At 37.0% G+C, this 11,382-nt stretch overlaps 2 protein-coding genes and 1 pseudogene across 3 annotated transcripts in view; 1 reads left to right on the top strand and 2 right to left on the bottom strand.

Moving 5' to 3' along the window:
* Window positions 1-868, top strand: part of LOC127176549 (galactose-specific lectin nattectin) — a 43,559-nt gene extending 42,691 nt beyond the window's left edge. For both annotated transcript variants that reach the window (XM_051128302.1, XM_051128301.1), the window contains 3 exons: window positions 5-127; window positions 340-451; window positions 609-868. In XM_051128302.1, the coding sequence (XP_050984259.1) occupies window positions 5-127; window positions 340-451; window positions 609-676 (303 nt within the window). In that variant the 3' untranslated portion in view covers window positions 677-868. The remainder of the gene's footprint in view (window positions 1-4; window positions 128-339; window positions 452-608) is intronic.
* LOC127176551 (galactose-specific lectin nattectin) overlaps window positions 1-7,618 on the bottom strand; it is a 44,749-nt gene extending 37,131 nt beyond the window's left edge. Inside the window, exon 1 of the mRNA XM_051128304.1 lies at window positions 7,557-7,618. Within this exon, the coding sequence (XP_050984261.1) occupies window positions 7,557-7,614 (58 nt within the window). The 5' untranslated portion in view covers window positions 7,615-7,618. The remainder of the gene's footprint in view (window positions 1-7,556) is intronic.
* A 2,926-nt stretch (window positions 7,619-10,544) lies between these two features.
* On the bottom strand, window positions 10,545-11,382 carry LOC127175744 (putative nuclease HARBI1; annotated as a pseudogene).

An 11,382-nucleotide genomic window follows, 5' to 3' on the forward strand; every position in this document is an offset into this window, starting at 1 on the left:
TCAGATGACCTGCTTGAACTATGGCGGGAACCTTGCTTCTGTACACAGTCAAACTGAGTACAACTTCTTAAAATTCCTGATCTCAAGTACAAAAACATTCTGGATAGGAGGCTATGATGCTGTTTCAGTATGTTATTATGTTGTTAATTTCTTCTTTACTCGTTTTGTTTTGTATGTGCTGTTGTCCAAGATAAATATGTAAAACTTTACAGTCTAACATTAAATCAACACTGCTTAACTGAAATGTGCAAGTAGCATCTGCCAGATCCTCAAAGTTTTTATTTTTACACGTGCACATAATACCAGTCGGTCCTAAACACAGTGATCTTGGGTTCACAGGAGGGAACATGGTTCTGGAGTGATGGGACCAAAATGAATTTCAAACTTTGGAGCCCCACAGAACCCAACAACAAATATGATAGTGAGCACTGCATTGAGATGAACTTTGCAGGTAAATAATTTGAATGATGTAAATGTCATTGTGTGTTATCAGTTTATTACATTATTTACATTAGAGATTAGACATTTGTTTTTCTAAATATAAGCATTATGATGTTAATACCTGTGTAATTACTTGTATAATTAAAACATATTCTTTCTCACAACAGCTGCAAAAAAATGGAATGACCTGGATTGTAAAAACAAAATACCATTTGTGTGTGCCATTTCTGGCTGATCTCATCCCTACATGCCATATTAAATCAGAAGTGTCATGCCTATTCAATCTTATTTTTAAATCTTTTAAACATTTTTAAAACAGTGCAAATGTACCAAAATCACTGATTGTAAGTTTATTTTTGCATTGTTACATGATGCCTCTGTGTTAAACATCTTTCTTTCTGTAGCTCATTAAAACGAACAGCATTCACTTATTGTCCTGAAAATCTGTTGCCCCACAAATGTGGACACAAACAGTCATCAAAATAAAACTCTAGGGAGAGCATGCTCAGTTTTTTAGGGTAATTCATGTAGCTTATGTTTTGGGCAGTCATGATTATCACATGTTTTGTTCTTTGTAATTAACCATGTTATATTTACCTATGAATCCTCATTTTCCTGTTTTCTGCTGTCTGTGATTAAAAGTCTCGGGTTACGCATATAACAGTGGTTCCCCTAGAGGGAACAGGACACTGCATCCTCTAGTGGACACTTTGGGGAATGCTGACAGCATGTCCGGTGTCTGAAGCAAGTGTGAAAAAACTCCAAACCTATGGTCCATGTAGCCCCTAACTCTGTCACCAACTTTGTTGTCTGAAGGAGAGGAGAAACTGGCAGACCGAAGGCATGACGAGGGGATGCCATGTTTTGTTTCCTCTCAGGGAACCATAGTTACATACCTAACATGTTCCCCTTTAATGAACTCGTGCTGCATCCTCTAGTGGACACTTTGGAGAACGAAATGCCAACTATGCCATGCATGCCTGTCCTCCTGGTGAGAGAGAACCAAGGAAGCAACAGACATACACCTAACCTTTCCTCAAAAAGGGGCCAAGCCACTGATGCCCCGGGCCACTCACATCGCTTGATAAAAAACCCAGTTTCAGCAGAAAGAGGGACATCCAAACCAAGTTAGGAACACAGCTACCCTCAGATGGCTATGCTATATGAGTGACACTAGCCTTCCCAGCTCGTCAGCTATTGACGCTTGGTCAGGACCCCATGACATCACTTTTTCATGCATAGGGTACCCCTTTAGCGTCATTTTTCAACATGCAGGGTCCTCCATTGCTTTAAATAAGAAACCTTTGGCGTCAATATGCTGACGTGAAAGGCATTGGGAATGTTATCGTTTTGATTAAATTACATATTGGGTAATAATATTGCCATTATTGCATATAAAATATTCACAACAGTTTTATTTACATTACACTATTTACACATTTATGAGCACATAACCCAACCCCTGCCCCACAATTTATTAAAAAGTATTTAGTCTTCCGATGCAAAACGTATGATTTCTGAGAGGAATAGACGTGATCGCCTTCTCTATCTGCCATAAAAACCGATTGCGTCATGCTAAACAAGTTCGGGATTATCTGTCTGAAGGTGAATTGTGCAGAAGCCAGATCATCTTCAGTGATTAAAGCCTTATGATTTACCCTGTTCTTCACATAAAGATATCGGAGGACTTGGAACACAACGTGACTTGTTTGTAATAGATTTATATTGCTTTTTATGGTCAGTTTTTGCAAAAAAAAACCTGTCACTGTACTTTTATTTGCCTGTTGCATGTTTTATATTGTTCAGAGGGTTAGGGTTGGGGTTATGTGCTCTAAAATATCTATGAAAGTACAAATTTATATAAAATGATTTATATTTTTGTAAATCCATGCAAACCATTAAATGCAACACATAATGCTAACAACTAAAACCAATGGAGGACCCCGCACGTCCAAAAGTGAAGCCAAAGAGGTACCCTGAGCGTCAAAAAATGACGCCAAGGGGGCCTGACCAAGCGTCAATATGTGACAAGTTGGGAGTGAGAACGTGTAAGACCACTGGGTAAGAGCTTAGGGAGATCACTACTTAAAGATCCAAGTAAGGGAAGTAACTGCTAAGCTGGAAAACAGCTATCCTCAAATGTTATTCGATCTAATGAAAAAAATATACAAAACAAACTAATATTTTATCAATAAACTACAATTATTAAAAACAAAATAATAGCATTTTTAAGAATTAAAAAAAGTTGCATTTTTTAATTTGTTAATGCACACATTGCAACCAGGGCCCCGTGAATTTTCTCATTAAAGAGTAAATAGTGTAAATTAAATCGCTAATATCATAGAATAACATAGTTTAATAATCTGCGCAAATGAAATTTAAAACGGGTTAGTATCTTCTGCATCTAAACTGATAAATAACAGAATGGAGATTCAAATAATACCAGATTTGTGTCATTTTAAATTTACACTAAAAACCAAGATGAAAAATTTTGTTCGGTCAGAAATTTGCTTTCTACAATTAAATAAATGTTCAGCAATATCTTTAAAAAATAATAATAATAAATAAAAAAAAAATTATTATTATTTAAAAAAAAATTCTATATAGTGTTTATATGGCAACTAGTAAATACCATAAATTTTGTTATGCTGCATGTGTGAAAATATTTAAACAATGTGTGTTACGACTAACCCCCTGTTAGTGCCCTGCATACCCTTATTCCACATGGGCTTCATAAAGTGGGACCTATATGGGTCTTTTATATGTTGCCCGGCTGGGCTCCATATTGGATATCCATTTTTTCATGTTCACGCCATCAAACAATCCACAAACATAATCCACACATGCACACACTCTTACACACAAACATATTGCTGCCTGCAAGTCATCTAGAGAGAACAAGAAGTCCTTGCTTTTTGATCCAGCATTTTTTTCCGTATAGCCTTGCATTTATTTTGAAACAATTAATCATTCCAGTCACTGGCTTATACCGTAATGAAATATCACCTTATAACAAGTTAGTAGAGAAAAGGCACCACCAAGTGGGGAGACAATATATATTGACATCATATATATTGTCAAACATAAAAAACATTTCGTCTGGGACTGAGGACGTCTGTTGAATCTGGAGAGAGTTCGAGAGTGAGTCACGCGTGTTAACCATGAGTGCCGCCACTAAAATTATTCATTCACATTTTTCATAATAAAATCCACCTGAAATGTGCAACCCCCCTTTGTGTATTCATCTTTGCACACTGGAAAGTGTTACACATAGCACACACAAATATATAATTTAGGAATTCACTCCCGTATTTAAATTTGGTTGTAAAGTATGTGTTTTGTTTTTTGTTTTTTTTGTTTCTTGTTTGTTTTTTCAAGTTTTTAAAAATGATAGTAAATATATAGGCTAATGCAGTTAATTAAAGACTACTTAAACTGACAATAAAACAAACCGAATCTCCATGTAACAGCTTGTCAAAGTGGGTGGAATCAACATGGAATGAGATGCTACAGGTTTTTTAACCATCCAACGTCCTGGAAAGATGCATTAAGTATTTTTTTTTTTTTTTTCTCCTCATGTCATATTCTCCTCAGCTGACTGCTTGAACCGTGGTGGGAACCTTGCTTCTGTTATACCGAGCAGGACTTCGTAAAGCACTTCTGGATAGGAGGCTATGATGTTGTTTCAGTATGTTATGTCATTTATTTACTTATTTTGTCACTTCTGTGTGTTGTGCTTTTGTGCATCATATATTTGATTTCTTTTCTTCATTACATGCACATAATGCCAGGCTATCCTGAACACAGTGATCTTTGTTCTCTTTTGTTCACAGGAGGGAACATGGCTCTGGAGTGATGGGTCCAAAATGAATGTGCAAATTTAGAGGTCCAAAGAACCCAATAACTTTGGGTGGAGAGCACTGTATTGAGACAAACTAGGTAATAATGATGTGACATCATTTAATGCCTTGAGTTGAAGCCTCATTTTCTAGTTTTCTGCTTTCTTATAAGTATTGTCGTAAGTACTATTTGTCATTTTGGTAAACTGTTCCTTTAATGTAAGACAATAAGACATTCAAAATTTAAGATGAGACAAATGCTGGTGTTTATTTCTTGACACACACAAAAGCCAGTTTCCAATCACAGATGTAGTCATTCCAGTTTCTTGAGGCTATAGCAGAAAAGAAAAAAAAAATGATATTGTTACAGTGTAAGTATTTTGATAAAATCATAAGCTTATTTAGGTACAGTGCCTTGCGAAAGTATTCATTACCATTTTTCACAAATTTTGTTAAGTTTCTGCCTAATATTAAACTGTTTTAAATTACTTATTTCCACATCAATCTACACTCCATGCACCATAATGGCAAAGCCAAAACAAAATTGTCACAACTTCATCAGTTTATCAAAAATGAAAAAACCTGAAAAAGTACATTGCATAAGTATTCATACCCTTATCTCAGTACTTAGCTGAAGCACCTTTACAGCCTCAAATCTTTTTGGGTAAGATTTGCACATCAACATTTGGCAATTATCAAATTACCTCAGCCTGGATGGGGTCTGGCAGACATTTTCAGGTTTCTCCAGAAATTTTTTATTGGGTTCAAGTCAGTGTGAACCTTCTGCCCAGTTTGAGGTTCTGAATGCTCCGGACCAGGTTTTCATTCGGGATATCTCACTATTTTGGGGCACTGAGCCAAATACTCTCTCTAAACTCTGAAGTTTTGTAACCTCAGGGCTTGGTTTTTGCTCTAACATGCATTTTCAGCTGTTAGACCTTTTATTAAAGTGCCCCTTTTATGCCTTTTTTAAATATGATCTTTCACATAGTGTTTCATGTAGCTGTATGTGAACATAAACTACCTGCGAAGTTGTGAAGCCGACAGTGCACGATACATAAAGTTATTGTCTAAAAAAAAAAAGAGTCGGCTCACATTTGCCTAAACGAGTTTATAGGATTTCGAATCTTTTTCTGTTAGGGCCACACGTCACAAAGTAACATATTTGCATAATGTCCACCCACGTTCTACGTCGCGAACAACTTGCCCGCCCATAAATTTCCATGTGGTTTACGTCACATGGAAATTTACACGTACATTATACGGAAGACGCTATATCCTACGCTGTGAGTAAAATTGTTTTATATTCACTTCCAAAAGATGATGAATCTACAAAGATCGTATTTTCTAGCGATCGTTCAAAATAAGTAGTTGTGTATGTTATGTTGTGTAACAACCCTGCACATGTCATGCTAACCGGCTAAATCACGCTTCTGTAGTTCTGTTGTTCAGCTGTGGACCCACTGTAGTCTGACAATTTGTGATTGATGCAGCTTGACTGTCTGTCTGTCTCATTAGTTGGAGTAATGATAAAGGATGGCGCACGAAGCGGCTTTCACACCGAATGCGGAAAGCGTATGGGATTATTTTTGTGCCAATAAGAATGAACGTAACTTTGTAAAACTGAACGTAACTTTCCAAGAAACAATCAAAAATATGCCACTGCAAAAGAAGAAAAACACAATGAAAATTAAAAAATGAACTCAGTCGTACGAATTTAACATGCTCTTCAAATATGCTTCATTCTTTGTTAATGATTTTCAAAGAATCGTTTTTGCGAATCATGGATTCTGAATGCGTTGCCACAGCTTTTGCTTATGCTTCGCAAATTTTCGTTTGCTGTTTTGGCACAAACCTCTCGTGGGGGCGGGCTTAACAGCGATCTACTCTGATTGGCTAATGAGCTTTTGATGGACAGTTGCTCTCTGACCTGGAATCACAGACGGTGACGTCAGTGGCGCGCATATTGCGGTGTGCAATACGTCGTGCTTACTGCTCCGGGTGTGTGTTCACAGTGTGTGTGTGTGTGTGTGTGTGGTCACTTCTCACTGCTGTGTGTGTGTACTTGTGATGGGTTAAATGCAGAGAACCAGTTTCGAGTATGGGACAATACGTCGTACTTTCACTTTCACTTTTTTTTTTTACTTTGAAGAATCATATCAAAATGGGCATCCGATGTCCCCTTTAAAACTGTTTTTGGAAGATGACTCAATGATTGTTTATAGATTATTTATTGCTGTCCATTTTGGCCAGGACACTTCTGTGAAAGAGATTTTTAATCTCAGAGAGACTGTCCTGGTAAAATAAAGGTTAAAATAAATAAATAAATACATTTCTGTGTGATGAAACATACAAAAGGTTTGAAACAACAGTAATAAAAGCAAAATCTGCTAATAGTGGCCTGTGGGTTTGGATGGTCTGCATTCAGATGTTCAGATGCATTTTTACATCCCAGCATCTTGGAGTAATGCAGAGATATGAGATGCCACCTTATCTTGTGGATTCCTCCATCTGAAAGATTCAATTGCAAAAGTTTCAATTGGTTAACAGTATTTCTAATGTTCTCCTCTCCTCAGAAAATGTGTAAATCTGTACACAGCACTGAGGAGTACACCTTCATGCAGAAATGATTCTTTATTCATTGCATTATATATCTATTATCATTTTTAAAGACAAAAATGAACATAGACCATTTCTTTATTACATTGCCACCCATTTCTATTTATACAACACTGAAGCACAAAGAACATAACAATACAACAATACAACCTTTCTACTTTAACAATGTTTACTACTACTTTTTTTTTTTTTGATGATGTATGCTTTGATTTGCAGGGCAATATATTTGATTTAGTTAAGCAATATAACTTGTACTTAATGTTAGCAGTCTTGTACCTCAGTTACTCACAGCCGTGTTATTGATTTCCCATCGGGCACCTTGATATCAATTTGATGTCAAATATTAGTTAAGACTTGATCAAGTTGCTGTAACATCATTTTACATTCAGTTTAGATGGCAATTTCTTCTAGTGGTAATTTGATGTCTTTTCAGCATCAGTTGTCCAATGGGATTGAGTAAAACATCACTGTTTCTCTGCCAAGAGAAATGGACTCTGAGAAGCTCTGAGAAAAACTAAACTGAACAACACAGGCATTTTATACCAGTTGTTCTGATGTAAAATGTCAGACAATACAACGCTGAAGGTCAGTGAAAATTCAGTGGTGGTATTTAGGGATGTTCAGCAAATGTTGCAGTATTATCATGATGTATCTCACCTGAAGCATTCAGAGCAAAGAGCAGACAGAGAGACACACAGACAGTCCAGAGTCCCATTGTTTCTCAGCCAGGAATGCTGCACATCTGAAAAAACAATGAAACACATCTAAAAATATAAATATTATGTTGATGCTATTGTAAATTGTAAATGTATTATTTTAGTGATACTAACAGAGAGCTTGCTGTTACTGTCATCTGTCTCTCAGTGGAGATGTGGCAGATGAATTTATGTTTTTTTTGTTTTGTTTTTTAAGAAGAAAAGTAAAAAAAGAAGGAACTACTATCAATCATATTACAAAATCCTTTTAAACTGCATCATTTATCAGTGGATCATCAGGGTCACACAACAACACAACCTACACCCAAGATTGCAGTCTTATGTTGCGTAATGTTGCATGACAATTCAGACAGTTTTGAAATGGAATGAAACAAAATGATTACAGTTAATTTTCTTTAAATATTATCATATAACAGTTCAAACAGTTCAACCAATTTGTTAAAAAAAATAAGAAGAAGAAAGAATTTGAATTGAAATATTATACACTATTTTCAGGTCACTGATCACATAAATGTGTGACCTTGCCAGATTGTTCTTCATTTCCACATGAAGTTCATTTCTATACTTGCCAAACAACATTGAGTTGCTGATAAAACACTAAGCAGTGATTTGGCATCTCAGACCATTTTGTGCAATGTTTGTTTTTCACAATGTCTGTATAGTGCCACAATCAATCAATAATTAAATAAACGTTATTAATACAAATAAGCATAAGTCCTTCCTTACTGCATCCATTCAGAATCACTATCTGACCACTGCATAAAACACCTTTAGCCAGCATTCATTATAAAACACTCATGCTTTTAAGCCAAATACACGCTGAAAAGAATAATTTACCGGCATCTGGACGCAAGTCACTATTCTGCATCATTAGCGATGTTTTTAACTTACTGTTTGAATGCTTTCACTTTTAACTGGAGTTTACCGTGGTAAAATTATATGATCGCAAAAACCTGTTTAATATACTGATTCGGTCTCATAAAACTGCGCATCAATAGCACGATTTTCTCTTTCTATTTGGCGTGCTATTCATACCCTGAAATTGACTTTGGCATGCATGATATGCATGTGCTTGGCGTGCATATAATACAGTTTTTGCGTGGTTATTATATGCATCTACCCCACGCCTAATCCTAACATAGAACGACTCCTCTTGCATTTATTCACGTGATAGCTCGATATGACAGGCAACCCCTCCTGGTAGTGTGATGTAGTGTCATTTCTAATGATGCTTTGACTCCGAGTACCGGTGTTACGGTTTAACTGGTGACCGTGTTATCTGGGCCCAGTTTTTCAAAAGTAATCCAGTGGGATTTTGGATCACGGATTGGATCAAATCTTGGAAATGGGTTTTTCTAAAGTAAAAGAGGGATTCTGAATTAAGATCAGACCACGTAATCCAATCTTACATTTGATTTGGATCAAACCTGCCCTTTGGGTTATTCAAAACTTTGAACTCAGATTGGGATCTATTGATCCAAAAAAACAGGATTATCCTGATCCCATCAGAAGGGTGGATTCAGTTGTGATTTTTTGACCCAAATAAACCATTTTTTTTTTTTTTTTTTTAAGTGAATGATCACAAACTTAATGGTTACTGATGATATATAAATTCCTTCATATTTGAAGCCTATATGAAGCATGTCACATATAATGATATTGAGATATGGTAAACAACAACAACAAAATAATATCAAAGCTATCAGATGTCAAATAAATGTCACTGTTGCTCATAGCTCTATAATTCCACACAGGGGCGGTTCTAGAGGCGGGGTCATAGGGGCCCTGGCCCCTTCTGAAATCTGATTGGCCCCTGATTGGCCCCCCCTTCCATCAATCGTCGACGAGAAGAGCAACCGGAGAATTCTTCACAACGATTACAGATGCAATTCCACCCCTAAACAATTGGCGGCAGTAATGTGTCGATGCAACTTGGGAGAAGAAGCAGAGGTCTTGGCTTTATATTATCTTTGCAGCTTTGGCTTGAGCCAAAAGGCTTGAGACTTATTAAAAACCACTTGAGGACAACCATGGGTGATGCCCGTTTGAGTCACTTGGGTGTCCTAAGCGTTGAATCCCGACGGGCCAGGTCATTAGATTTGGATGAATTTGTCAGGCGTTTCAGCTCCAAGCATAGCAATCGGAGAATTCTTCTTTTTTGAGGTGTATGTGTGTATGGGGGTGTATGTGTGAATGAGCAAGTGAAAGAAATTGAGTGAGAGAAAGATAAAGAGAGAGAGACGTTTAAGCTGGGAGGTGCAAGTTGTTGCTCCTACAGTATGTTAATGCTGCTTTGCACGTACGAAATTGTTTATCTCATCAAAAAAGGGCTTAAATTGCAATCTGTTTTTCTGACAATATGTGAAAAGGATGAGAAATAAGAAACAAATGTTTAGGTAAATATATCCACACTGTAAATTGTATTGTATTTGGAAACATTATGGTAACATACGTACATGTTAAAATACCTCTTTTGTTTGTTCTGAATTTGCTGTGCTCTGCTGCACTTTACCTTATTAGAGTGTACTGTATGAGATGTTTAAGCTGGGAGGTATAAATATATCCACACTGTAAATTGTATTGTATTTGATTAATTAATCGCTGTGATGTACTTTAGTGTGTGTGTGTGTGTGTGTGTGATTTATGCATTGTGTCCTAAAGGACACAGTATAAATAAATGAAAAAAATCATTAAGAACTTTACTGGCTCATAATTTTTTATTAGAGCGTTTGAAAAAGGAATGACTGCCGAAATGTATTTGCACCGTACTGAATAAATTATTTTGTGTGCTTGAATGTACCCTGTACTTGGCCCCTGAATGTAACATGTGGCCCCTTAATGGCCCCTGTTACAGAAAAATCCTAGAACCGCCACTGATTCCACAGTATATAAATGACAATGACCACAACAGATATACTCATTTAGTCATTTAATAGCAAAAGTAATTTCTCACAATTGCATGTCCAGTGTGTCCTTCATTATGTAAGAACATTGGTGGCTGTTCTGGTTCTACATCAGGCTCAGGTTCATCAAAATTGTCATCAAGAGGGACATGACGCCTGGTTGCAATGTTATGCAAAACAATGCATGCAAGGATTATGTTGCATGCCACCTTGGGTTGCACTCGCAAGTAGTTAAGACATGCAAACCTTCTCTTCAGGACTCCATTTAAGCATTCAATGGTACATCTTGTTTTGAACTGTGAAGAGTTGAAGCGAGACTCCTCAGGTGTGTTTGCAACTGGAAAAGGGGTCATTAGCCATGGTAGGAGGGGATACGCACTGTCTCCCAATATTATGCCATTTGGTCGGTGGGATTGTAGTGCTCTGTATAGTGCACTTTCTCTTAGAATACGTGCATCATGAACAGACCCTGGCCATTTCACAACACAGTTTGTTATTACTAGGTCAGCGTTGCCCACAAGTTGGATGTTGATGCTGTGCCTCCCCTTTCGATTGACATACTCCCATTCCCTTTCATAAGGTGCTTGGATATGCACGAGTACAATCAATAGCACCAATAGTGCTAGGCATGTTCCCCATTTGAAAAAACTTGTGCTTAGTCTGAGCTGTCTGGTCATCCTTGGGAAAGTAAACAAATTGATTGATCAGACTGCCCAGTGCTACTGACATAGCCTTCACCACATTACTCACGGTTGTTTTTCTTACTCCCATGTTGTCACCAATTACTTGGTAGAAAGTCCCACATGCGTAAAAGCGCAGAGCGATTAAGCACTGTTCCTCCACGGATAAAGCATGTGGATGCAT

This window comes from Labeo rohita, chromosome 14 (assembly GCF_022985175.1).
Source record: "Labeo rohita strain BAU-BD-2019 chromosome 14, IGBB_LRoh.1.0, whole genome shotgun sequence".
Classification (NCBI taxonomy): domain Eukaryota; kingdom Metazoa; phylum Chordata; class Actinopteri; order Cypriniformes; family Cyprinidae; genus Labeo; species Labeo rohita.